Genomic DNA, 27,415 nt, shown 5'->3' with positions numbered 1-27,415 from the left:
ACACACACACACACACACACACACACACACACACACACACACACACAGCAGTGTTAGTAACCTGGCTTTACACCCTCATGTTGCCATGGAAACACAGGTTGGTGTTTTACCTGGAGACTCTGGGGGTCGTTCGTCGGACTGATGGAGTAACGGGACAGTTTGGGTCCGTCGGTGTCCGGACGCTCGTAGAAGATCAGCTGACCTGATCCGTTCTAACAAACAGGTCAGTCGGTTTTGTACAGAGGATATTTGTGTATTTCATTGACACACAAACACACACACGCACCATGAAGTCTCGTAGCTTCAGTCGTCCGCTGCTGCAGTTGTAGAAGGTGTCGTGCTGCCTGATGATCGTGCCGTCTGATTGGCTGAGGCGTGCCGCCTTCTCAGCGAACTGCGTCGGGTCGCCCACTTTGGCTTTGATCTCCACGTTGGACGGCATGTCTCTTCTGAGCGTGTGCAGAGCAGAGGGAGAACAGGAAGTCAGCAGACGTCTCATCCAATGATTCTATTCTGTTCACAAAATAAAACTTCTTTCTTTAAGGGGACAAATAAATTCATTGAAAAGTCACATCTGACCACAACGTTCTTCTTTTCCTTCTTCTGAAACAGTTTGATGTTGACGGCTAAATTAAAACGAAAGCAAACAGCTGATGAATCAACTACTAATATCATAATAATATTCATAGCTGTGAGTTTCTAAATTCATCTTGGGATCGATAAAGTATCTATCTATACATCAATCATCTATCTATCTATATATCTATATTTATCTATCTATATATCTATATTTATTTATCCATCTATCTATCATCTATCGACACAAGGAGGAAAGAAACATGCATTTATTTACATTTTATCATTTCAAATTTGGACTGTATAATAGTATATCTATCTACAGATATATGCATATATACATAAATACACACATGTAGATCACCAACATGTTAGCAGTAAACAGTGAATATGAAGTTTATATATAGTTTATATAGTTGATATAAATATAAACTTCAGTCTCACCTGACTCCTGCTTCTTTCTCACTCTGCTCGGATTTTACCGCCACGACACTTCACTTCCGGGTTGTAGCCGCGGCGCTGATCTGAGAACAGCCGGAAATCGCGGAGGATGCTGGGAGGCCCGAGAGGAAACTGACCGCAGATCAGCTGTGACACACGTTGCTCCGCCTCCTCCTGACCCTACTTCCTGTTGATGCTGCGAGCCTGTTAGTGATGCGTCACCACCACCTGCTGGTCTGGAGGACTGGAGGAAACTCATTTACTCTCTGCAGTTAGTGGAGCTAAGAATCATTAGAAGATTAAAGATTATCAATAAGTTCATCAAATTGTATTATTATTATCTGAGCTATGAGCTTTGTCCTCTGGTTTGGACACAATGTAAATTTCTATCTGACTCAATATTATTGTTTTCATTTTGTTATTCGCTGTCATTGTGTTGTTTCCTTTCGTAGTTTTAAAAGGTGCGACCAAAATAAAACAAGTGATGAAATGCTTCTCCCTGATTGGTTGAATATTACAAACACTGACATCATGTTCTGGCTGAGAGCGTTTCTGTTTATATCATGTTCGTGTGTGTGTGTGTGTGTGTGTGTGTGTGTGTGTGTGTGTGTGTGTGTGTGTCTGTTGCCTGGCATTACTGGGCAGGATGATGAGAGAGAGAGAGAGAGAGAGAGAGAGAGAGAGAGAGAGAGAGAGAGACAGAGAGAGAGAGGAAACAGAAGAGTAAGCGACAGTGAGCAGAGAAGCAGAGAAACCTGATGAAAAGCAGCTCAGAGGAAAACCAAAGACGTGTGTGAGTGTTTCTGTGACTTTGATGTTCCAGTAGTGTTTATGTGTGAAGGTTACAGACAGGTTCATGTGTGGTATTAAGAGTCCCAGTGGTCTGTCTGTCTGTCTGTCCGTCTCTCTGTCTCTCTGCTCGTCTCTCAGGTCGTCTCAGGATGACCGTCACTTACTCCAGTAAAGTCGCCAACGCCTCCTTCTTCAGTTTCCACCGGCTGCTGCTGCGCTGGAAGGGAAGCATCTACAAGCTGCTGTACCGGGAATTCACCGTGTTCGTCCTGCTCTACACCGTCCTGAGCGTCGTGTACAGGTCACACACACACACACACACACACACACACACACAGACACACAGTGTACATGTATGTGCTCTTACATGGAGCACATGGATCTCTGCATCATAAAGTAAATCCACCTGATGCTCTACGATAATAATCTGTATAGGATTGTAATTATTTGATAATTTGGTTTCAATCCAGAATATGTAACATCAGGCACTGAACTCCGCACCTCCTCCTTCTCTGGAGGAGGGTCATGTGTGAACACAAAGGATTGAACAAGAGGCTCCGCAGCTTCTGCGACTTTCTGCGACTTTCTCCGCCTGGCCAAAAGTGAAGCCAAAGCGTCTGGATCGCCCCCTGGTGGCAGTTAAGGTCATAAACCCTGTCAGCCGATGGGACATGGAGCAAACCCAAAAAATCATGTTAAAAACATGGTTTGTTTTTAATCAGTTATTTGATGATACAAAAACAGGCTGAGACGTCATGATTGACAGCTGAGACTGACTCATATATTTCAGACTGACTGGTCACTGCGGTGAAACTAGCGGTTGGAATGGGAGACGCGTCGTCCGTCTTTATTTACAGTCGATGGCTTCAACATTCAACTGTAAATCTTAATGCTTCTGATTAGCTGCTGATGATAAGTGAGTTTTGCTGGTTGTGGATTTCCTGTGTCGTCTGTTTTCAGACTCGTCCTCTTCGACGATCAGAAGAGACTGTTTGAGAAACTTTCCATGTACTGTGACAAATACGCAGAGCAGATCCCCGTCACCTTCGTCCTGGGTACGTCTCAATATCTAACACAAGGTCTCCTGAAGCCGGTGCTGCTGCCCTCACGCCCTTATTCACCAAACAGTTCATGAAAGGAAACTAAAATAAAGTTTTATTTTAGCATCATTTCTGCTTTGTGATGAGGCCTTTTTGTTTCAGACCAATGACTGTATCTAAAGATGGACGACATGACGGCTCCCTAAAGTGTTGACTTAAGATCTCGATCGCACCCCTGGTGGCTGGTTGCAGTATAGGTCATAAACGCTGCCTCATTGAAAACTCAAACTCCACGATCACTGTTGCACCGACTCTGACTCCAAAAGTCCAGATGGCAGCGCCTGCATCCGAGTTATTACAGCTAGACGTGGAGACGCCTTGACCGTCTTTATTTACAGTCTGTTGTTTGGAGACAAAAACTTTGGTTCATACCAATTTCTCAATTTGCAGCTCTGATCCAAAATGTTAAGGGGATAGAATATTCAGAGGAAACGATACCCTGACATCCTCATCTGTTTCTGTGGTCAATGTAACCTGTGGTTTAGTTGGGTCACTAAACACCTGCAGTTTAACCAGACTCCTTCCAGAGAATCAGTTTGACTGAACAACACTAAACAGTCAAACTGTGATCCATAAAACAGACTCAGTGAAGCACAACTGAGAGTCAGAGCCGGGGGATGAAGAGGAAGAGGCAGATGAAGCCTCATTAGCTGCTAATGGAAACAGATCATTAATGATCGGGCTAAAAGCAGGATGAGTGTTTTTGTATCTGATCAGAGAATCAGTGAAAACTGCCTCATGTTTCCACAGTTTCCTCCAAACAGATAGGAGACAGTGCCCCCCCCTCAATAAACAACAGAAACTAATGCAAATCCATAGTTTATACACATTTTGCATCTTTGTGGTCATGTATGATTCTGTGTCTCTTTGTTGAAGGTTTGCACGTCACTATGGTCGTTTAGAGTCGTTGTATCTTGGTAAATAGAGTAAATCTTTCTCTGTGCTGTTCACTGGTTTGTGTTGCAGGTTTTTATGTGACTCTGGTGGTGAATCGATGGTGGAACCAGTTTGTGAATCTGCCGTGGCCCGACCGACTGATGTTCCACATCTCCAGGTACTTTCACACAACTCTCAACATACATGTGCTCTTTGTGAACTGGTGAAAAGAGGCGAGAGATCGTAGAATGGTTCCAGTCTTATAGACGTTTAGATTTAAAATCATGTCTCCTAATTTCTTTAGAATCAAACCAACTAGTGTTGAATGCGTCTGAGTGAACACGACGAACTGAACGGATCTAAAACCAGTAGATAAATATTAAGGAGAGTTAAAGTGGAAAACAAAGAGCGTGACAAATGTTTAGATATTATTGTAAATTTTATTTAAAGGATTAAGATTTCATTACGATCAATTACAGGACACTAAAGGCTAACTAGCTTAAGTTAAACTAACTAAATACGACTCAGAGACCAGGAAAAGGTCACATGGTTTCCAGTAATTAGACTCACTGTTAACATCCCTGTGTTTCCTACAGCTGTGTTCAGGGTAAAGATGAATATGGCCGCCTCCTGCGCAGGACGCTGGTTCGATACGTCAACTTAACGTCGCTCCTCATCTTCCGTTCCGTCAGCACCGCCGTCTGCAAACGATTCCCGACCATGGACCACGTGGTGGAGGCAGGTAAGCGACTGTTTAGTGTCGCTCTGTCGCTTTGTGTTACTTTAATGTCTTTGTAATTGTGTGGTGTGGTAATTTGACATCTTTTTTAAGGCACTTGTGTTTTGATTGTTTGTAGTGTAATCTCCAGATATAGTAACAGTCGGGGCCACCGGACGTGAACCCGTAGGTTACTTCTTCCATACTGATACTGCTCAGCTCAAACAGCTTGAGTTCAGTGTTTCCAGTATAAGTTTGTGGGTCCGGATCAAAGTCAGACGGAGTTCAGCTCCTTCCCGGTTGCGTCTCTTCCTTCCTGTAACCGTCTGACGAGGCCCCAGGGATCCACTGGTTATCTGCGGATTAGAGCTGCAGGAGAAACCAGCTGATGACCTGAGTGTCTCATCCTCTGTGCTCTGTTCGGCGTTTAACGCCTTCAGCTAAAAGAGCGATCGACTCCTTTCCCATTGCCAGGAGAGGCGTCTGTTTTTTTACCCTGGTCATGTTCGATGTCACAAACGAGCCGAAAACATTCTCACCTCGCCGTTTTGCCAAATTAGCACATTCACCCAGGTGTCATGTTTCCATGACTGTTGATCGGAGCTGGAGCCGATAAGATCCTGATTCTACTGCAGAGAGATGTGACCCCGGAGGGAATGATGATTGTAACACATTGCAGACAAAATCCAGATGTTCTTGGGTTTTAACAATCGGTCGTTCTACCTGTTTGTCTCGACACCTGCAGGATTTATGACTCCGGAGGAGAGAAAGGTTTTTGACAACATCCGCTCACCTCACCTGAAGTACTGGATTCCTGTGGTCTGGTTCTCCAACCTGGCGTCTAAAGCTCGACAAGAAGGACGGATCCAGGACAGCATCGACCTGCAGAATATTCTCAATGTGACAGACAGGAGAACAATTCATATTTTATTCTCTATGTCAAAGTATGAGTGTATAGAAGTGAAGTGAAGCGAAATCATAAGCTACAATTTTTATCAGCAGCTGGCGAACACTAACCCTGTCCACGTCCTGTCTCTGCATCCAGGAGATGAACCTGTTCAGGACTTGGTGTGCGACTCTGTTCGGTTACGACTGGGTCGGCATCCCACTGGTCTACACACAGGTCTGTCTTATGTCACGTTTGAAACAGATGCAGCTCATCTAATCATGTCATCATCATTACTGTAACTGGATCAGAGCAATGGAAATCTCCCACAGACAGAGGGAGAGGGGGGGGGGCACAGTCCATTCTCCTGTGACGTCCACACGACTGCGTTTTCATTTGATAACTCAGCAGCTCTGCTGTGGAGACGTCTGGTGTCATCACCACTGCAGAGTTTTACAGCCACTACAACGGAAACGTTTTAGTTTGAAAACGATGACTTTGATCACATCCACTTGCTGATTGGTTGTTTTCAGTCCCAACCTCTACCTCCGTCTCTCTCTCTTCAGGTCGTCACTCTTGCTGTCTACACCTTTTTCGTCGCTTGTCTAATCGGTCGACAGTTTCTGGACCCCAAACAGTGTTACCAAGGTCATGACCTCGACCTCTACGTCCCCGTCTTCACCCTGCTGCAGTTCTTCTTCTACTCCGGCTGGCTGAAGGTGAGTTTACTTTGTCGTCGGTTAAAGAACAAAGATCCTCATGTTTCTCTATATTCCTTCTTCCAGTTTATCACTAAATACTCACAGGAACACATAATGTGGATCACTGCTGATCACGTTTCAAATCATGTTTCAAATTCTGAGAAACACGATTGTGCTTCTTAGATTTTGTGGGAATCTGGGCCTGTGATACTTGAGGAATATATCCTCATTAACGTGTGTGTGGAGAATACCTGTTAATGATATGTTTGTGGTCGTTAGGTCGCGGAGCAGCTGATCAACCCGTTTGGAGAGGATGACGATGACTTCGAAGCCAACTGGATCATCGACAGGAACCTTCAGGTTGGAAACCGTCACTGCACTGAAAATTAGTTTCATAACAGAGAATGGTTCGTCCAAAAGAAGTGAAACCTCGGCCAGTTTTGTGGAAAGAGAAATGGTAAAGTGAGATGTGGGACGTCGAAAGATTTTAAGAATAACTATTTCTCACTAATAAGAGACGTTCAAACTTACTTTACAAGAAGTCGCTTAACAATATGAAGAAGTGACCTGATGCTTCGGTCCTCCAGGCTCCTTAGAAGCCAAACATTTCAACACTGTCCCAGTCAATCAGCGTAATTGAATTATTATTTTTGTGTCACATTAGCCAAATAAAATAGTGTTCAAATCCAAACACATACAATAGTGATATTGATATGTACATGTAAACAAAATAACAAAAGTAAATAAATGAATAAATAATGTTTCTATCTTTAGTTTGGGAGGCAAACAAAGTCACGGTCCATTCCTATGACTTCAAAGGAAATGCCTTTGAAGTCATAGGAATGCAACTTGACTTTGGTTGCCTCGTTACAATGAACCTCACTCAGAAGAAGCACAAAGAAGACAGACAATTTGCAGAATGCACATCGCAAAACAAAAACAGCTACGTTCGTGCAAAAAGTAGAAGATAAAACAGATTCTGATATGACGAACAACAAGGTAGCTACAGAGATGATAAAGAGAAGATGTGGAGATGATTGAGGAGACAGCAGATGTTGAGATGATGGGCCACAGAACAGATGAGCAGGTGGAGACCAGCACAGGACGCTCACTGCCTGCCTTGCCCACGGAGACAGAGCTGCTGTTGAAGTCTTGGACAAGTGTGGCACACTCATTTGCTGCGACAATAAGAAGAGTGTCCGCCACATAAAGCGTCTGACTAATAAGACATTGGAGGGACTTCCGGACGGGCTTGTCCCAAACATGCGAAAGTGCAACAAAGTGAAGAAGGCTGTTATCAAAAGGCTTCAGCAGAGGTACGGCATGTGGCTCGTGTTCATGCTTCCTGCCCCCAACTGGAGTGAAGAAGCTTTTATAATTGAGTGTTTTCAAACCGAGCTCAAGAAGCATCTGGCAGAAGGTCACCTCAGCGACCTCCTGCTGCTTCATCTCAACTGCAGCTCAAATCGGACTTGGAATTGTCACTTTGTTTATTGTATTTAATATTCTGATGCTGTAAAAGTAACATAATCTCTCTCTATCTCAAGAGCTGCTTACAGACCTGCACTGAACACTGGTTGTATGAGGCTCACAAATCCTTCATTTCTCAAGGATTTTCATTGTGAGCCTTTGATCTTAATATGATGACATTTGATAAGTTCATGTGTAACATCATCATGAGACGATGAACTGCTGCTCGGGAGCAGCGGGACTTTGACTCTCCACGGAGGGTGAGTGGCTCTTAAAAGAGCCGTTGTGTGGTGAGCGGAGTGCGGGCAGGTTACGCTCTCTCCCCGCGGATGCGCCGGGCCAGCTGGATGTCTTTGGGCATGATGGTGACCCTCTTGGCGTGGATGGCGCACAGGTTGGTGTCCTCGAACAGGCCGACCAGGTAGGCCTCGCTGGCCTCCTGCAGCGCCATGACGGCGGAGCTCTGGAAGCGCAGGTCGGTCTTGAAGTCCTGAGCGATCTCCCGGACCAGGCGCTGGAAGGGCAGCTTGCGGATCAGCAGCTCGGTGGACTTCTGGTAGCGGCGGATCTCCCTGAGAGCCACGGTCCCGGGCCTGTAGCGGTGAGGCTTCTTCACGCCGCCGGTGGCCGGGGCGCTCTTCCGGGCGGCCTTGGTGGCCAGCTGCTTCCTGGGAGCTTTCCCTCCGGTGGACTTCCGGGCGGTCTGCTTGGTTCTCGCCATCGTTTCTCTGTCGTTGGAGAGAAGAAGAATGAGGTGAACGCGGACTCGGCGCGGCTCTTAAACCGTTGGCCCGGCTCTGGAGACGGTGACGCTGCCTCAGACCTCCGGCCCCTGATTGGAGAGCGGCTCCCTCCCGGAGCTCAGCGCCGCCCAGAGAGCGACCCGCCCCCCGGAACTCCGCTGCTTATTGGAGGGAACTCTTTTCAAAATGTGCGCCAAAAAGTCGTTCGTGTCGAAGGACCCTGCCTGCGCTGCTCGCGGGGATATTAGTGACGCTCTCCGCGGACAGAACCCGAGTCCCCTGAGATCTGATCCTGGGAATCACATCCAAATGTCTGGAAGACGTAAAAGCGGCGGAAAGGCCCGCTCCTCCCGAGCCGGGCTCCAGGTCCCGGTGGGCCGCGTCCACAGGCTGCTGAGGGAGGGGAGCCACAGTCCGGTTACAACTGAATCAGATCAGGATTCATCTGGAGCTCCAACATGTTCATCAGATAAAGAAGATATTAATCTGTAAAGAATTACTTTCCATCCAGAATCAATAGTTACCGAACAAGAGACGAACATTGTATTGCTGTTCAGACACAATAAGAGAAACACTGAAGAGTTGTTCACATAGTTTACTTTATTTATTCATTTGCATTGTGCACATGTTCATTTTGTCAAACTCTGACACACGTCCCCTCTTGGTATCATGAGACCTTTAACAGCACACACACTGAACCCAGTTCTTCTGAATTCACCATCAGCTCAGTACGAAGTGTATTTTATTATATTTACACAATGTCTCCACCTTCATCTTCTCATCTTCACCGTCCCTGTGCCCTGTAGAGGTTCCTGGGTTTATATCAGATTAACAATCCAGCCCTGTCGTCCACCACTTTACACTGAAACTACACTTTAAGACTTTAAATGCCAAAGTCAAAGTTTAATAATTTTGGTCTGAGGACAAAGTTTCCGGCACTTTCCATGAGGTAGAAATACAGAAACAAATATATATAGACATATATAGACATAAATAAATAATCGTAGAAATACAAAAATAAATGAATGTAGAAATGCATAGATAAATAAATGTAAAAATACATTTTCATAATGATTCATGTTTTACTAGAAAATGTTTATTTAATGATGTCTGTAGTGAATGTCCTTGCAGTTACAGCTTCCTGCCATTGGGGGCGCTGTCTGTGATCTGAATGTAGTAACCTTTAAGTTTTATACATTTAGATTTTAAATGATACGAAGTCGCTGCTGCTTCAAATTTAAACTTTATCAACTTCTGTTGCGCTCAAATATTGCGTTTAAAAATAAAATCACAACACTGTGAAATGGAACAAAATAATATTATATTCATATATTTGATTCCCTGCTCCCCATCAAGTATTTTCCTGCAGGATTAATAAAGTCTCATCTTGACCCGAGCACAAGAGAAATACTATTTTACATTTCTACTGTAGCAACATGTACAGTTACTCCTCTGAAAGTTATGTTTACATTCATAACAGTGACTCATTATTGTGCGTGTCCCAGACAATATAAAGATGAATAATACTTACTGTAAATTATGTACATTACACAATATCTGATAGTATAAATGTACATTTGTATATAATTATTAATACTTCCACTTGATGTGATATATTAACAGTATAACTGAGTAATAGTACCTTTAAGTACAAAGTGCTGCTCAGTGTATAAGGTAGTATAAGCTGTAGTATAGTGATATCAGGTAGAGTATTGAGTGTGACGGTAGGAAGCAGCTCTCTCGGGTCTCGGGTGTGTGGCTCTTAAAAGAGCCTTTTGTTCGGGTTCGAGTCTGTGACCGCTCACTTCCTCTTGGACGGAGTCTTCTTCGCCGCCGCCCTCTTCGCGGGAGCCTTCTTGGCCGCAGGCTTCTTCGCCGGAGCCTTCTTCACCGGGGTTCTCTTCAGCGGCTTCTTCGGGCTCTTGACGGCCCTCTTCGGGCTCTTGGGCGCCTTCTTGGCCGCCGCGGCCGCCACAGGTTTCTTCGCCTTCTTCGGGGACTTCTTGGCGGCCGGGGCTTTCTTGGCTGCGACGGTCTTCTTGGGCGCGGGAGCTTTCTTGGCGGGGCTCTTCTTGGCTTTCACGACCGGCTTCTTAGCGGCCGCTTTCTTGGGGGCGGTCTTGTTCAGCTTGAAGGAGCCGGAGGCGCCGGTTCCCTTGGTCTGAACCAGGGTCTCGTTGTCGACGAGCGCTCTGACGGCGACTTTAACGCGGTTATTGTTCTTAACCACATCGTAGCCGCCGGCCAACAGGACCTTCTTCAGGGCGGCCAGCGACATGCCGTGGCGCTCGGTGGAGGCGGTCACGGCCTGGGCGACGAGGTCGCGGACGCTGGGTCCCGTCCTCTTGGGCTTGGCTGCCGCCTTGGCCGCCGGCTTGGTTGCCGCCTTCTTCTGGCCCTTGGCCGGCGCTGGGGTGGGAACTTCTTCTGGCATGGTTCCGCTGCTCGGTGTCAGTCAGAGTGATGAAGTCCTGCTGCAGGAGGCCGCTCTTAAACACACCATGAGAACCGTGGAGAGTCAACTCCGCCCGCCGCGGCTCTGGGTGCTGCGAACACCGGACACTTGTGTTTTCTTCTCACCGATAAAACGCCATAAAATCACCGTGGAAGAGGCGACAAGTGTCCGCGGCGGTGACAACCGACACCGGGCGCGTGTGTCTTCAGGTCGGAGGTGCGCAGAGCTCCGGGGATCAGGGCGTTCTGCCCGTGGAGCCCCGAAACCTCGCCTGTTCACCGCGGTGAGCGGCGCCGATCACCGTGTTTTCCCACTAATTTCTCCCCTAAAATGGTTTAAAATGCTCCGGAGCTCCGTCAAAACCAGCTCCCCATCTGCCCCAAATGTTAGTCCAGGGGTTCGGTGTGAAAACACTCAGCTACCGATGATTATTTTATGATAAACTGACGCTTTCTGTCGGCAGCAAACACACCGAGGATCAGGGCGCAGTGGACCCGAGCTGAGAACATTTGTCCTGCAGGCTGCTGATCAATGATTCACCTCTAATGTCATTATTAACAAAAATACAATAAATCAACACATTCTGATTCACAACAAGTCATTTAACAGTTTCACTCTGACACTGGTAAATAAATTACTGCTGATTTATACCGTTTATATGACTTCCTTCAGATATCAGTGACACAAGCAGACTGTATACAAACAGGTCCAAACCTCATCCTGTAGCTTTTATATTTTATGTTTTATATTCTGTAGTTTATTGATTTAAAATGTTAAAATTGCCCCGGCTCAGTGTCACACAAACAGTTTTACCTTGTTTTACTTTATTAATACACATATTTAGACGATATTTTATAGTGGCTTATAAGAGGCCTCATCTCTTCTCCTTTTAAAATATAATTTATTAGATTCGTTCACAGACAATTGATAAATACATATAAAAGAAGACATGTGTTCTTTATTGATCCCAAATTGGGAAATTGCTGGTAAAACAAAGTTTGGCGAATCTCCTCCTGAACGAAAGACACAAAGTCCTGTAACAACACATCAGTGTTTTCCTTCTCATGGTGAAGTGACACATGTTTACATGTGTCACTTCACATGACCCCATGTGACATGTGAAACTATGTGCACACGCGTGGGACACAGATCCCACACGTGTGCACATAGAACTCCCTGTGTGACCCGAACATCAGCTGTTATCAGTTCTAACAGAATCACACCCACCACCTCCTGCTCCTCCATGTTAGCAGATGGGACATGGACCGAAGTGGGTTCAATAGTTAAGAGTTTCTCTCGTACATGGTTTCTGTTCAGCTCCTGGTTTCTGGACAGTGGAAGGAAGTGGAGCTGCGTTGACAGATAATGTATAATAATTATCAATCTATCCAAGTTCATTATTATTGTATGAAGCATCTACACAACATCAGTCCAGTGTTATCACATCACTTCCTTTGCACCTGATCAATCACTTGTATGATAAGTGTGTAATTAGACTGCACTTTGTGTGTATTTACTCTGTATTTGGTTGTGTTGTGATAAACCTCCTGACAGCTTCATGCCTGTTGATCTGAGGTGTTCGTGTTGTGGCTGATGTTAAACACGTGTCAGCTGAAGCTGCTGCAAACGGACTGTTGGGATCTAGTTTGAGGTTTAAATCAGAAGCTGCTGTTGTTGATCCGTAATGAGTCTCATTAGGATTCATATGAACCGGGGACCGGTGGGACCTGAACCCTCCACCCGGCTCTGACGAGCTGCATGGAAACCGGAGGACGGAGCCGGTGTGTGAGTGTGGACATTGAACCATCAGGACCGTTTGTCTCCATGGAGCCGGTGTGTGGCTCTTAAAAGAGCCGTTGGGTGGAAGCGGTGTCCCGCAGTTTACTTGGAGCTGGTGTACTTGGTCACGGCCTTGGTGCCCTCGGACACGGCGTGCTTGGCCAGCTCCCCGGGCAGCAGCAGGCGCACGGCGGTCTGGATCTCCCTGGAGGTGATGGTGGAGCGCTTGTTGTAGTGAGCCAGGCGGGAGGCCTCCCCGGCGATGCGCTCGAAGATGTCGCTCACGAAGGAGTTCATGATGCCCATGGCCTTGGAGGAGATGCCGGTGTCGGGGTGCACCTGCTTCAGCACCTTGTACACGTAGATGGCGTAGCTCTCCTTGCGGCTCTTCCTCCTCTTCTTCCCGGTCTTACCGGGGACCTTGGTCACCGCCTTCTTGGAGCCCTTCTTGGGCGCAGAGGCCTTCGCTGGTTCCGGCATCGTTTCTGGATCTGAGGGGAGGAGCCAGCGGCGGACCGGATTTACTCACATCACATGTAAATGAGGCTGTGTGGTCTCCCGCCTGTGATTGGCTGAGCGTGTCACCAGGCAGACGGTGAAAGGTTCTGAACAATTTAACTCGACAGAGAAGAAGAATCTATAAACTCCTCTATTAATCAAACATTAGACATGAAAATGAATTATCATATGATATATTATATTAATATAATTATATTTATAACCACACTCAGAGATGATACATTTCTATGTTTGATTTAATATCACACACTTCATACTCGTACTATGTATATAAACAATTACTATTACAGCCACACACTTACATACAACTGTGCATACATTTCAAAAGGCCATACAAATAATGGGGAAATCTGTAGTTTATCACAACTTACTAATAAAATAGGTTTGATTTCTGTTTATTTTCTCCATGTTCTTCTGAAATTGTTGTTATTTTTAACACTGTGATGGATTAAGATGCTTTTTTATAATATTGTGTTTGATTAAAACAACAAACCACAATCGCGTCATTCTCTTCACGTCCTGTTTCCCTGCTCCTGCAGGTGTCGCTGTTGGCTGTGGATGAAATGCACATGAACTTGCCTCACATGACCAAAGACATGTACTGGAACGACTGCGACGCTCGACCACCGTACACGCTGGCTGCTGCCGACTACTGCATCCCCTCGTTCCTCGGCTCCACCACCGACATGGGGTCAATACGCAGTCACGCATATTTTACATCTTAATTATTTGCTCGTTTCAACCAAGTGAGCTGATTGGTTTAAACTGATCGTCTCGATCTTTTCGCTGATGATGAAAGTTGTTAGCAGGGATTCATTCTGAGCTTTTGCTGTTTTTACTGTTAAGATAAAAAATTATTCTACAAATAGATATATTATAGACCGAATACATCATCATTATGGAAGTGGAACTGTTATTGTGTTCATCTCAATCCAAGTCTGAATTGAACTGTGACTGATTTTGCTGATAAAACTATTAAAAACTCAGCGACTCCTCCAACAGCCGAACATTTGATCCCACGTCTCTTTCAGACTCTCAGACATTCTCCAGTTTGATGAGGCCGACGTTAGCGACAGTTGTCCTCGGCAACCGGAGTCTGTACTGACCCGGCGCCAAGAGTCGGTAATATAATGTATTAACTCTGCCAACAAGGTTATGGTTTAATTCCGGTTTAATTATTTTATTCACAAACTAGAAATCTCTAAATTTAATTTGCAGGTTCTTGGGCGAGTCCGCCGGCTGCTGAGCGTTCAGGAGCCTCCTGAACTCCGACCTCCTCGACCCATCTTCAAACGGCACAGCAGTGATGCAACAGGAAGCTTCTTCCCAGACTTCCGGTACAGTTCTCTTCATTGTGCCTCGATAACGTTCTTACATACGAACAAATCTCAGATAAGAAAACATCGGTGAATGTCACAATCTTCAGGAAAACTGTGTTAGTGGGTTCTAAGAAGAACTCTCTTGGTGAATGAGGCCCACTGATCTTTCTGTTCTCACTTCCTGTTCATTCAGGCTCAGTCCAGGTGCAGGTGGCCTGGCCCCACCCCCCTCCCTGGTCACGCCCCCTCCTCCCATGGACACCTTGTCCACCTTGAGGGAGGTCAACAGTAGCCCCGCCTCCCCTGAGAGCTGCCCCTCTGCTGTGTTCCCCCAGCTTCTCATCAGCCCGCCAGTGTTTGACGTCTGGAACAAGGCGGATTCTTCTGCCAACGCCGAGGTGGTGAACGTCCACAACGGTTTGGATCCTTCCTCCACAGAGGAGGCGCCAGGCCGGGACAATCCAAGGTGATTCATCATGTTCTGCTTAAAGTGCCAGGACATTTGAGTCTGTACTTCTCTGATACTGGTTTTGAGATAAACAACCGCAGCCAGTCTCTTTGTTAACATAAGTCTGTTTGCTCAGTCCCTCCACCAAGGAGCTTATGTTTCCGTCTGTTTGTCTGTTTGTGAGCAGAATTATGGAAAAACAACTTTGATCACCAGTAAAACTTTGATCACTTTCTTTGGGCATTTTTTAACATTCTCACAGTTTTCCTGGGAAATAATTAATGGATCTAGATGAAAAAATCTGGCACATTCAGGGGATTGATTTCTATGAGTGTGTCAAATTTGGTGCAGCTTGTTTGAATTTAAGGGTCTGCTGGGCAGAGGTATGTTCTCAAGTATCGATTCCTTTGACTTTAATATCCTTTGTGTTTCCAGGGCCAGCTCCTTGGTTTGTTGCTCCCCTACTCAATTAGGACCAAAGGAATTCCAGTGGACAGCAACAAATATCCAAAATCGGCAATCAACCCGACCACGAAGGCGCCAGTTCTCCCTGCAGTTTTCCAGGCAGACGTCAAAGTCGTCGGTTCGCAGTCTGCCGAGCCCCAAGGGCCTGGGGAGGCGTAGGCGATGTCTGGCTCGATTCCAGTCCAGAAGATCACCTGGTCCACCGACTGACACCCTGCAGCTCCCCGACCCCGAGCAGGACCCCAGCTTCCAGGGAATGACTGAGGATGATGAGTCAGACAGAACCAACAACAGCAAGGACGTCGAAAACAACAACTCCCAGTCACACAGTTCAGGAGAGAGAAGAGAATCACTCACTTAGTAACATAACACTGGGCAAACCGAACCAAACCGAACCAAACCGAACCAAACCGAACCAAACCGAACCAAACAGAACCAGTCACTGAGCTGACGACTTCAATACCTGAATGATTTGACACCTTAACCTTGGTTTACTGATTAGTCTTGTTTAGTTACTGGAGACAAAAATAAAACAAAGTTGGCATAAAAACGAGTCAAAATACGCAAAAGAATCCTGATAATGATATTTCGCACACAACGAAGAAAGAGCAAGAGCGTCTGTTCTTCAGAACTCTGGTGTTTTCCATTCACTTCTACACAGAGTTTTTTGGAAGCCATCTAGTGACTAATAGAGGAACTGCAGGTAATCCACACCTATTCCTCTTTTACACCAAAATTAGCAGCTATGTGCAGGTTTTTAAAATGTGGTTAAACTTTTAAAAGGTGTTTGATTCCTTTCACATTGTCAGTAAAGGACTTTCTCTTTTTCCCCCTGTGCATCATGAACATACTGAAAACCGAGGCGCTCTCTCACCTCGCCGTCTTGCCAATTTAGCGCTTTCACCCAGGTGTCTCTTTTCCATCACTTCTGATCGGAGCCGATTTAAACCCGTGTACAAGCAGAGTCCTTCGACCCGGACGTGAAAGATGTATCCAGTCACATCGCAGACAAAAGCCAGACATTAGTGGGTTTTTAGAAAAGTGGGAAAAGTGTTTTGAGCTCCGACCCACAGACCAAACGGTGGTAAACGATCCCATCAAGTTCTGCTCCTCAGGATTATTGACTTTAAAGGTTTCTACAAAATAATATTTTTTGGGGACAGAATTGTTTATTTGTAATGACTGTGATATTCTCTGATTTTGTAAATGCACCTTGAAGTGATGAATTCACTTTATCTGGTGCTGCTGCTGCTGAATCACCACAAAACACATTTTTAGAATAAAACAACCATCAATGACAAATGACTTCATTTCTTATTGATATATTTATTGCTCATCCAGCTGTTAGAGACTGATGGTTATTATTTGCTCCGGTGCTTCGCAGGTGCGAGGCCGACCCGGTCCTGTCCTCGGTCGAAGACGCTGTAGAACTCTGTCAGAAATACATCTCCCAGAATCCACAGGGGGCCCTCAGGGGAAAGAATGTCCACGCTCTGGAATCCACTGAAACACATCTCCCTGTCACCAAGCATCTCCTGAAGATCAGGGCAGAGATATTTCATATTACAGACCAGTATGGGGATTGTATTGGTAACAGGACAGACCAGTAGTGCCATTACCTTCCTGACATATTGTTCAGCAGTCAGTGTGTACTCTTTCCCCCCCAGGACGAACGTCACATGAGGCAAACTGGACAACCTGGCGCAGTCGATAAGAAACTAAACACACACAAAGGTCAAGTTTCAAATAATTTCTTTCTTTCTTTTTTATATTCTACTTTCTGTCAAGTTTTAAGAATTCACTTTCAGATACGAGATTAATATTGATTCGGTTTTGTTTACTTCTCCAATGTTTGTGGGCGTGGCTCCGATCAGTTGCTGGAGGTTAAAGATGTCGTGGCTCGGTCCAGTAATCAGGGAAGTTCCTGTATCGACAATCGCTTGGCAACCACGAGGACAAAACGAACTCACACCCTGCACCGCCACACTGAAACACACATTATTCACCACGGTGTGTAAACTCTGGTTTTGTTGACTATGATGAGGACAACATGTCGTCACAGGGGCAGTTAAACATCTGCTTTTAATGCTGTAAATGAAGAATAACGGCACCTTGTCTAATAAATCTCTTTGTACTGCCTTCTGGTGGTTGATACGTGTACTGCATAGCACCCCAACATGATGTACACACACTACACACACCTGTGTGTTTATTGGATATGGTCATGAGCTGTAACTGATATTCACTAAACGTGCCACAAAAATAATGAAATAAAATAATATTTCTGATTGTCAGTACAGTTTAGTAGCTTTAGTTTGGGGTTAAGATCAAAATAAAGATAAATTCATGTAAACCTGTCCAGTTTAATCTGCCAGTATCCCTTAGCCGTCACTGGAATCCAGTGAATTGGTGCAATGTACATCGACTCATCGGTACCACCGAGCATCAGTTCACCTTCGGGGTTGCCGCCACTTGTTCTTCTGCAGAGACAAGAACACGACAATGAAAATGCAGTTGACAGTTTTTATTTTTATGTTTAGTCTCAAAACGTTTTCTTTTTACGCCTCTGAGACGATTGGTTGATCATTGACTTCCCAGAATCCCTTTGGACCAAATGTCAAACACAAGAAAGGTTCTTCTCTGCTGAACCCCCTCAGCCCGAGGTCACTGGGACAAAGATCTCTTGGATTCTTCTCTGGTACTTTGTGAAAATCCTAAATCCGTAAAACCCTAAAGCTCTACTGAAACTTTTGGACTCTTAGAAATTACTAGAGAATCCTCTAAATCCCCCGGACGGAATCAGACTCTCCTTGACCCTCCAGGAATCACCTGGCTGAAGCAGTTAAAGACAGAGGACACCGCTGTGGCCACACTGGTGAATGCTTGAATATAGTCATGACATTAATTCCTTCAAACTGGTGAAGTTGTACCTGCTGAGGTAGAAAGAGAAGACTGGTTCATCCACCGTCTTCTGCGCCAACATGTTGTCAAAAACAGGGTTTCCAAGGATCTCTGCAAGGGCCGGATAACCCATCCCCAGAACGCCATCAAACTTCGCTAACACAAATGTGGAACCAGGCTCGTAGACAGATTCCCCAAACTCCTGGTTCAGGATGGTCAGACCACCGACCTGAGACCGAAGACAACCAGTATATATTTCTATATTGAGGACATCTTTATTATTATGTATTATGCATTTCTGCCTGGAAATCAGAATATCTGCACCATGTCTTCCTATAAACTGTGGTGTCCCTCAGGGTGGGATGGAAGAGCCACTTATATTTTCACTTTATATGAAAATCTCCTTTCGCTATTTTTCAGAGGCAAAGTATCTGCTACCACTGTTATGTTACAAAACTGAGTAACGCGCTTGATTCCCTAAACAACAATATCGTGTACGTGTCGTAACCCATCAGCCACAAGTAAAGAACAGAAGAGACCTTCAGGGTGTCTCTGGCCATGACGCCCAGCAAGTGTCCGGATCCGTAGTGAATCCCGAACATCCGACCGTCGTGATGAAATGTTGACGAGTCAAAAGCCATGAAACGCCTGTGCGACGCTGTAAAACACACACACACAGAGGGGGGGGGGGGGGGGGGGGGAGAGGGAGAGAGAGAGAGAGAGAGAGAGAGCGAGAGAGCGAGAGAGAGAGACCTTGGACTTGTTATCAGACTAAACCACAGTCAGGCCGTTCTGACCCACAACTCAAACACTGATGCAGCATTGTGTGTGTGTGTGTGTGTGTGTTGTGTGTGTGTGTTGTGGTACCACAGGCTTGGCTGACACAGTAGGACGATGGGACCCAGAGATCAGCTGAGCCGGTGTCAAAGATCACAGAGAAGTTCTGCTCCGGCGTCCCGAGCCTGATGTCAGCGTAATACTGAGCCTGACGCGAAGCACAGACACGCAGCGTCAGCAGTATTTCACCAGAACACAAGAAATGCTCCCAGGTGTCATGCTTGACTATATTCTGACGTGGGACCATGAGCAAGGCACAGAAACCTCATTAAAGGTTTATCCAATAACACTGACCCCCAGTGGAATTGTAAAGGCACCGCAACACATTTAAAACCAATGAATTAGTAATCAAATTAAATTTAAACAGTGAGGAGGTTACACAGTGAGCGGGGTTTAGAGCCTTGCACAGGAGCACTTCAGCAGACATGAAGAAAATCGTTCTTTGTTCTGAGCAGTTGCGAGGTGTGAACCAGCAACCTCTCCACCTGACAGTCAGTGTCATCATTCTTACATCCATGAAGTTGTAGATCCTCTCACTGGAGCGTCCGAGACGCAGCGACGGCGTGCCGGACGGGAAGCAGTGAGCGTAGCGGCGGCTGAACATGTCAGGCCGGTGATCCCTGAGGAACTCCTCCAACAGGCCGTCCGCTCGCAGCTGGGAGCGAATGGAAGGCGCCCGCCTCAGAGGGATCCTGCGGGCGAAGTTCAGCTTTCACCCGCTCATCACAAAAACTTTGGTTTCTTGGAGTAAAACTAACAGATTTTGACTTGAACTTGAGAGTAAACATAAATCAAGAGGCAGATGAATTTAGTCACAAATCAAACCGTCCTCGTCTGGTCTATAAGCAGAAACACTGATATGAATGAAGGTGAGTTTTCCTACCTGACCACAGCTGAGCCCGTCCATGTCCAACTCAGCAGAACCAGCAGCAGCAGCCTCGACATGTCCGTCAGTCCGTCAGTCTGTCAGTCACACTGGAGCTCGGCAGACGATGAAGTTTATCAGGGTTCTCTGATGCTCTGATTGGATCTGAGTCTGTGACATCACAAACCCTCAGTGTGTGTGTGTGCTCTTCAGGACCTTCTCATGAGTAAACACTGGCCTTGTCAGGACCAGTGCACCTCATGGGGACCAAAGCTCCGTCCTGAAGAGGCTCAACATCATTTCTGACGTCCTGGTGAAGGTTGGAGTCTGTGCAGTGGTGATCCTGGAGTGGAGCCCCAGTACCGAGGTCCTCGACCGATCACGACTCAGTCTCAGCTGTCAATCAGCTGTCAATCATGACGTCTCGGCTCGTTTTACAAATCAAATACTTTGTTTTTAGTCAGTTGGGTCAATAATCTCTGATTTCCCCTGAACTCGTCGTGTGGTCAGTGTTGACTCAGAGGTTTTGGTCACTTTGACCGAACGAGGCAGAAAAATCCCAAAAAAACAAAACATCACTTCAGCTTCAGATGAACTGAGATTTAAACCAGAATCGGTTTAATTCACACAAACGAAGAAATGATCTCAACTGAAGAGATGCAGTTTATTTATTATACAAAAGTGAAATCAGTTTTTTTATTTTACACTTTGTCTAGATGCCGTTAAAGTTTTAGTTAGAATAGAAATGTTCTTATATTGTTACATTTTATATTATGAACAAATTTGAACGCTGCTCTTGCAATGCATTGTGGGATGAAGTCATTTAGTGGATAACATGGTGAGGGAAGAGTGTTTTTATTTATTTACTATATATGATTTAGTATATTTATTATATTTTTGGGATGTTACTTGTAAAAATTATACAAACGCTAAACACTCATGAGCCACGACTTTAAGAAAACAGACACACTACTGACGATGATTGGTTCATTTATTTCAGTAAACAAAAAACAACGTCCAAACTTCCTTTCTAAACGCTAACTGTGCTAACGTTAGCTCAAGCAGAGTGCTGTGACTTTGGCTAATGTTAGCATCAGAAACAAACTGTACGAACTTATCCACTGTTAGCGTTCAGTCCAGCTAGCATTAGCAGTGCATCCACAGTGAGTTTAATGACAGAAAAAAAGACCAGTGGAGCGTTTCTTTGATTTGAACGACAAAGAGGTTATAAATAACAAAACCGATGCCCCTCGTTCTTCTTCGTCTTCCTCTAGCAGGGGTGATGGTCGGGAACTCTCTTCCTATAAATAGAAAAAAACATTAAGAAATGTGGAACTTGTATTTTCAAATTTATGAAAGTTCATATTTCTAATCTGCGATCAAGACAATAACAAAATATCAAAACTTAAAAAGCTAAAACAGCCACGACTGTTTTATTGATTCTCTGCAGCTGAACGTGATTTCCTGTCGGGAGCAGATTTAACAGTCACATGGTTACGTGTTGGTATCCGTGGTGATGACTGACCTGGGAGCAGCTTTGATGATGTTGTCGACTCTCAGGATCATCTCCGCGGCCTCGGACGCGCTCAGCAGCACCTGGCGCTTCACCTGGAACGACTCCGTGATGCCAAGCTCCGCCATGTTGCCAATGGTGCCTTCAATCATGTCTGCAGGGAAAGAAACGGGTCGGGTCACCGCCTGGTTCAGGTAACGGTCAATGTTTCTGTGACGTTAAAACCTCCGGTGACAGGTTCCCAACTCATCAGATGTAAAAACAGACTTTTCAGAAAAGCTTAATATTTGTGTTTTCGTTCCGTGTGACTCACTCAGTCCAAACTGGATCTTGTTCTCCTGGTGAGCAGCTCTCAGTTGAGCCACCAGGTCGGCGCTGTCGTAGCCAGCGTTGTCAGCGATGATGGTCGGCAGCTGGAGGGAAACAGAGGTTATTCACAAGATCAGGGTTAGGGTTCAAAATCAAACAGTTCCAGGTGCCGACGGAGCAGCAGATCATTTTTCAGATGGTTTCTCCTGAATCTCGTCAGAGCAGAAAAATCTAAACATTTTAAGATTGTGATTCTACTGAAGTAACTAATTTGTTTTATAACCCAACTTCCTAAGGGTCCTTGAACTCATCATATGTGAAGTTTGAACCTGTAATGAAGCTGAAAATCCCACCGCTCCACCTTCAGAATAAAAGAGAACAGACATGATCGTACCATCATCAGAGCTTTGGCAAACGACTCCATGGCAACCGCCTCCTTCCCTGGCGTCCTGTTGGCCAGGTCAGACACCACCTTGGCCATCAGCATCTCAGAGCAGCCTGATGGAGGTGGAGTCAGGTTAGTGGTGGCGAGTACGTGCCGGTACAAAGGATGTTAAACATGTGACCCTGTACCTCCTCCGTAGACGGTGCGTGGCTCCTTCACGGTCTGAGCCAACACGCACAGAGCGTCATGCAGCGAGCGCTCCGCCTCGTCCAGAATCTGCTGAGTCGCTCCTCGCAGGACGACGGTGCACGCCTCACCTGAGGACGGGGGGGGATTGGTCAGAACCTCAGTTGTGCAAACATGCTTTCAACTGCAGCCTTGTGTGTGTGTGTGTGTGTGTGTGTCCCCGTACCCATGGCGACTCCAGAGAAGTGGATGAGTGTGTCCTCTCCGATCATCACTTCCTCGATCAGCTTGCAGTGACCGAGCTTCACCAGCTCCGGGTGGTCGAAGGTGGAGGTGATCTCCCCCCCTACACACAGTTAAATAATCATTGAAGTTTGTGCTACAACACATCATGAATCAATCTCTCCGCCACTAGGAGTGGCCGGCGCAGAAGAAATCCAAAATTAATCTTCATAGCTTTTATGTTGAAAGTTGTAGAATGTGAAAAACAAAATATATTAATAAAACCAGAAGAAAGAAATAAAATCTCTCACGTACCGGTGACCAGCGCGAGGCGCTCGACACCAGAGAAGTCAGCGTGCTCGATGGCCATGATGCCGGCCTGAGCGAACAGCTGCTCGGGGTAGTTATAGATCAACTGTCTGCAGAGAGAATCAGGATTTACTCACAAGACACAAGTCAGCAGTGACGCCCCCTGGTGGATGATACTCACTGCTGTCATTTCTCCCCTCCCTTTTACTGTCATATCTAAAACTAAATTATCTGTCCAGGGGAGCAGTTAACGATTATATACATTAAAAAAATATATTTTTAGACGATTCAAATTCAATAAAATCCCCAAAATGATTCCCTGCAATTGAGAAGATTTTGCTTTAAAAGTAAATAATCAAACACTTAATTCTGGATCCTCGTTACTGTGTAGTTGTGTCATTTCAAATGTTTTCCTACCTGTTGATGAAACAGTTGATTCCGTGTTTTATAATCCGGTCGACCTTCTCCTTCATCTTCTCTTTCTCTGCAAGTTCGATATCTGCAACCTTCGCTATCGAGTCCACGCGAACTCTGGAGCCAAAGATCTGACAAACACACAAAGTTTAACTTCACGCAAAGCTACGCTGCAGATCTGCCTCACCGAAGGTTCGTCACGGCTACGCTCACGAATCTGTGACCGTGCCATCAGTCCCCGAGGAAGCATCGTACCTTGATCTTGTCGGTGTCCATGCCGGTGTTGGCGATCAAGATGTTGACGTTCTCCATCCTCTTCGGTTGGTTCACGCCGATCCTCTTGTCCAACAGGAAACCTGGACAGACCACAAAGATGTGACGTTACAGCGACCAATCAGAGAGCAGGTCAGGGTTGGGATTGATGACGCGTGCCACACGGCCTCACCTTCGTCCAGGTACGAGTCGGTGAGGCTGCCTCCCAGCTTCTTGATGACGTGGATCGCCTCCAGGTTCCCGGAGCCTTTCAGCCTCATGACAGCGTTGACGGCGAGCTGGGAGAAGTGGTTTTTGTGGTGAGTCAGCAGTTTGGAGGACAGAGTGGTGCGGGCGATGTTCAGCAGATCCTCCTGGAAACGAGGCGGGTCGTTGCTACAGGAGAGGATGAAAAAGATTAAAAACACGAACTGAGGGGTTTGACTTTTCCTCCAGACTCTCTCCGCCGTCTCACCTGTGGTCGACGGCGGCGTCCCTCAGAGCCTCTCTGGCCACCTGGGTCGCCTTCCTCCAGCCGGCGATGATGGTCTGTGGGTGAATCTTCTTGGCGATCAGGATCTCCGCCTCCTGTGACAGATCAGTGGCGGTTAAAGAGCGACTTCTTTCCTCTCAGCAGAATCAGTCAACAGACTCTTTAAATTTTTATCATTTATTTTCAGCTGGAGAATCAACATGAGAGCGACGGGTCGTTACCCTCAGCAGCTCGGCAGCCAGCACGGTGACGGACGTGGTTCCGTCTCCGACTTCATCGTCCTGAACCTTCGACATGTCTGCGAACACAAACCGAGAAAAACTCATCAATTATCATTTCTCTTCTTCAGGGAATTCCACCGTTTCATGGAAACAATTTTTCAAAGAATTTAATATAGATCGACTGGTTTCTGCATCCAAAGTGTCACGTGTGTTTTGTATTTTATATATTTCCCTCCGTGTTATTTTACTCTACAACACTGGTCGACTCTGGTTGTTGATTATTATCAACTTGACTTGTTTCCTGTAAGATTCTTCTGTCACTTGATAATAAACTCAGTATCTCTTGGTTTCTGTGGCCGAAGACGTCACAGATTATTTCCCACGACAGCAAAGACAATTTGACGGTAACTAATCTTTGCTTCTGCCAGAATTAGACCTTCAGCCTCTTCACTCACCAACCAGGATTTTGGCCGCAGGGTTGTCGACTCCGATGGCTTTCAGGATGGTCGCTCCGTCATTGGTCACCGTCACCGCGGAGCCTTTCGATCCACTCATCAAGATCTTATCCTGAGAAACAATAAGACAGATCATTTCTTCAGTGAGGCTGGATACATATTTTACCTTTTATACTTTCAAGTAAAACAAGAGACTTTTGGATTTATATCATTTAACTTCTTTCCAAGTTTAAACATAAAACTAGATTCAAAAAGGTTGAATAATCTGAAAAGTAAAACTGGAATCTGTCAAATCTAAATGTCACTTGTTAAACTACGCACCATCCCCTTGGGACCCAGGGTGCTCTTCACCAGATCTCCGATGGAAATGGCACCGACGAAAGACGACTGCGGAGAAAACACAGAAACACAGTCTCACTGGTTTATCTCAATTTTCATTAATAAAATAATTCATAATTGTATTATTTCAAGGAGTTTACAGCAAAAATAAAACCCCACTCACCAGTCGTGCAGTTTCAGCTTTCTCTTCATCAGCTCCATGGCTGAAGATGTTGACCGGGGCCATGGATAAAGACGCCTGCAGAGAGAGACGCTGATCAATCAACCAATCAATCAATCAATCAATCAATCAACCAACCAACCAGTGTGATGGATCTGTCAAATGTGACAGATGACATATGAACCTGAAAATGTATTTGAATGAGCAGAGAAGCATCTTCAATGAAACAAATCCACTATGAGCAGGATCTCCACCGCAGATCTGCGTGTAGCTACAAGTCAATGTCACGTAGTTAATGTCAATTTAATGCAATAATTTATCAAAGCACAAAACGCTGATATTTAACAGTTCGAATCTCTTTCTTTCCGAGCAGCTTTGAACGCAGCTGCGGCCGAGCCCCGCCCCTGATGCTGGAAACCACGAGAAGCTTTTAACGTTTAAATTTATTAATTTAATTTAAAACGTTACAAATATCAACAGATAACGTTCGATGGTCACGTGCGATTATAAACTTCACTTTTTATAAAATATTTCATGGGAGTTTTTATTCATTAGCGTGAGGTGGATTCTCTGCGACAGTCACAAAGCCCCGGTGACAAGCTAACCTAGCATGCTAACAGTTAGCAGCGAAGAAAGAGAAGCAGCGAACTGTTCAAACTGAGACATTAAGGATTTGAAACGTCACAGCTCGGATTCAGTTTCAGGAGAAAACGCGCAGCTGCGTGGATTCTGTGCGCGGTTTCTCAAACTGCTGCGTGTCTGCGGTTAGCTCGGCTAGCTTAGCCGCTAGCGCATCATGACGCCCATGTGCTTCCCGGCCGGTGAAGCGGCGCTAGCTGCGCAGCGACCGGGACGAGCAGCGGCCGCAGCTCGGAGCCTTCGAGCGGCTCCAGGCTCGAGACGCACGAAGCGTCGACGTGAAACAGAGAAAGTTGTTTTATTGAAGCTGAATTCAGAGAAAACCTCGGACTCACCATGATGATGCTTCAGCTTCAGAGGAGGAGGAGCGAGGCCGAGCGCGACGTGATGACGTGCAGACGGGATGCTGCGTTCACTGCAGATCAGGGAAAACACAGCACTGCCCCCTTCTGTTGGGAAAGACTCACTGTTCCCTACTTCGCTTTATAAGGACTTCTGGATAGACTATTCATATTATTATTCTATAGAATGAACTGGATAGAGGACTATTCATATTATTATTCTATAGAATGAACTGGATAGAGGACTATTCATATTATATTATATAGAATGAACTAGATAGAGGACTATTCATATTATTATTATATAGAATGAACTAGATAGAGGACTATTCATATTATTATTATATAGAATGAACTAGATAGAAGACTATTCATATTATTATTATATAGAATGAACTAGATAGAAGACTATTCATATTATTATTATATAGAATGAACTAGATAGAGGACTATTCATATTATTATTATATAGAATGAGCTCATTGGGAAAAGAGACAGACGCTGCTCGGCACATTTTCTCTACATCATGATTATCGTAGGTTGATGACGAACAACAAACAACAACAACGTCCGCTGGTGGAAAATCCTACAGTAAATTTTACTCTTAGTATTAATACTTTAAGGCAGCAGCAGCAGATAATCAGATTGAGGTCGACACGAGAACATGTGAAAGTATAAAGATAGAATAAAATAGGCAATAAAATAGGAAAATAGAAAATAGAATGGAAATATACTAGAGTAAAGTTGAGTAATCTCCCATGATCCCACACTACTTCACAGCCCCCTAGTGACTGAAGTGAGGTATCACACGTGTTTCTGTGGATTCAGGCAGTCCCCTGGTTTGTTAGACTGTTCCTTCTGCAGCCACATGGGGGCGTGAAATCAAATCCCTGCACCAAAGTCGTAAAGCAGTCAATGATGGTGGATGGGGGAGGAAACCAAATTTATTTTTCAGGTAAAAAAACCCAAAACAACAGTCAAAACATAAATATTTTCATCTTCCGTCATCATTTCCTCTTGTTCAGGCCCCGCCTCTTTCCTCTGTGACGGGCGGCCTGGACGGGCAGACAGTACATGTGCATGGGAAACTTCCTGAAGTAGCTGCTGACCCAGGGTCTGTGGGAGGTGACAACAGGAAACACAAACACATCGTCAACGCATCTGCAGCCGCACAAATCAAACATAACATAACATCATAACATCACTATCACATGTTCAGTCACTTTCAGGTTCAGCTCAGGGCCCCAGGTTAAATCCTGCCATGTAGCAACGCCCCTGCTTCGGCC

General features: G+C 45.4%; 6 protein-coding genes across 8 annotated transcripts; 1 reads left to right on the top strand and 5 right to left on the bottom strand.

The window, feature by feature from the left end:
• The first annotated feature begins 1,704 nt into the window (after window positions 1-1,704).
• Window positions 1,705-15,836, top strand: LOC117757018 (bestrophin-3-like). 2 transcript variants are annotated; one of them, XM_034577734.1, is made up of 14 exons: window positions 1,705-1,810; window positions 1,958-2,110; window positions 2,770-2,864; window positions 3,876-3,963; window positions 4,382-4,527; window positions 5,249-5,403; window positions 5,549-5,626; window positions 5,956-6,108; window positions 6,370-6,450; window positions 13,596-13,747; window positions 14,088-14,178; window positions 14,275-14,393; window positions 14,569-14,841; window positions 15,259-15,836. In XM_034577734.1, the coding sequence occupies exons 1-14, from the start codon at window positions 1,776-1,778 to the stop codon at window positions 15,647-15,649; spliced, it is 2,010 nt and encodes a 669-aa protein (XP_034433625.1). In that variant the 5' UTR covers window positions 1,705-1,775; the 3' UTR covers window positions 15,650-15,836. The 2 variants fall into 2 exon arrangements, with proteins under 2 accessions (XP_034433625.1, XP_034433626.1); XM_034577735.1 differs by having other exon boundaries at window positions 1,727-1,810; window positions 1,948-2,110.
• On the bottom strand, window positions 7,825-23,395 carry LOC117757054 (histone H3). The gene is made up of 2 exons (XM_034577802.1): window positions 23,384-23,395; window positions 7,825-8,286 (listed from the first exon to the last, which is right to left on the bottom strand). The coding sequence occupies exon 2, from the start codon at window positions 8,279-8,281 to the stop codon at window positions 7,871-7,873; it is 411 nt and encodes a 136-aa protein (XP_034433693.1). The 5' UTR covers window positions 8,282-8,286; window positions 23,384-23,395; the 3' UTR covers window positions 7,825-7,870.
• Window positions 10,010-10,761, bottom strand: LOC117757051 (histone H1-like). The gene has a single exon (XM_034577794.1). The coding sequence runs from the start codon at window positions 10,735-10,737 to the stop codon at window positions 10,105-10,107; it is 633 nt and encodes a 210-aa protein (XP_034433685.1). The 5' UTR covers window positions 10,738-10,761; the 3' UTR covers window positions 10,010-10,104.
• On the bottom strand, window positions 12,433-13,032 carry LOC117757056 (histone H2B 1.2). Its single transcript, XM_034577804.1, has one exon. It carries the CDS (start codon window positions 13,015-13,017, stop codon window positions 12,640-12,642), a length of 378 nt encoding a protein of 125 aa, XP_034433695.1. The 5' UTR covers window positions 13,018-13,032; the 3' UTR covers window positions 12,433-12,639.
• Window positions 16,595-20,080, bottom strand: nots (nothepsin). The gene is made up of 9 exons (XM_034577778.1): window positions 19,910-20,080; window positions 19,538-19,718; window positions 19,057-19,174; window positions 18,729-18,847; window positions 18,219-18,418; window positions 17,643-17,768; window positions 17,130-17,274; window positions 16,908-17,006; window positions 16,595-16,823 (listed from the first exon to the last, which is right to left on the bottom strand). Exons 1-9 carry the CDS (start codon window positions 19,969-19,971, stop codon window positions 16,650-16,652), a joined length of 1,224 nt encoding a protein of 407 aa, XP_034433669.1. The 5' UTR covers window positions 19,972-20,080; the 3' UTR covers window positions 16,595-16,649.
• On the bottom strand, window positions 20,865-26,245 carry cct2 (chaperonin containing TCP1, subunit 2 (beta)). Of its 2 annotated transcripts, XM_034577753.1 has the most exons (16): window positions 26,124-26,245; window positions 25,153-25,227; window positions 24,972-25,037; window positions 24,651-24,762; window positions 24,196-24,272; window positions 23,957-24,069; window positions 23,675-23,877; window positions 23,485-23,585; window positions 23,233-23,360; window positions 22,822-22,925; window positions 22,511-22,630; window positions 22,287-22,415; window positions 22,108-22,211; window positions 21,718-21,817; window positions 21,417-21,558; window positions 20,865-21,192 (listed from the first exon to the last, which is right to left on the bottom strand). In XM_034577753.1, the coding sequence occupies exons 1-16, from the start codon at window positions 26,124-26,126 to the stop codon at window positions 21,162-21,164; spliced, it is 1,608 nt and encodes a 535-aa protein (XP_034433644.1). In that variant the 5' UTR covers window positions 26,127-26,245; the 3' UTR covers window positions 20,865-21,161. The 2 variants fall into 2 exon arrangements, with proteins under 2 accessions (XP_034433644.1, XP_034433645.1); XM_034577754.1 differs by lacking the exons at window positions 20,865-21,192; window positions 21,417-21,558; window positions 21,718-21,817 and adding an exon at window positions 21,965-22,042 and having other exon boundaries at window positions 22,075-22,211; window positions 26,124-26,233.
• Window positions 26,246-27,415: the final 1,170 nt, after the last annotated feature.

The sequence above is a fragment of the Hippoglossus hippoglossus genome, chromosome 23 (genome assembly GCF_009819705.1).
Source record: "Hippoglossus hippoglossus isolate fHipHip1 chromosome 23, fHipHip1.pri, whole genome shotgun sequence".
Taxonomy (NCBI): Eukaryota; Metazoa; Chordata; class Actinopteri; order Pleuronectiformes; family Pleuronectidae; genus Hippoglossus; species Hippoglossus hippoglossus.
Note: the sequence above shows the minus strand (reverse complement) of the source record. Positions and strands in the feature narration are given on the sequence as shown.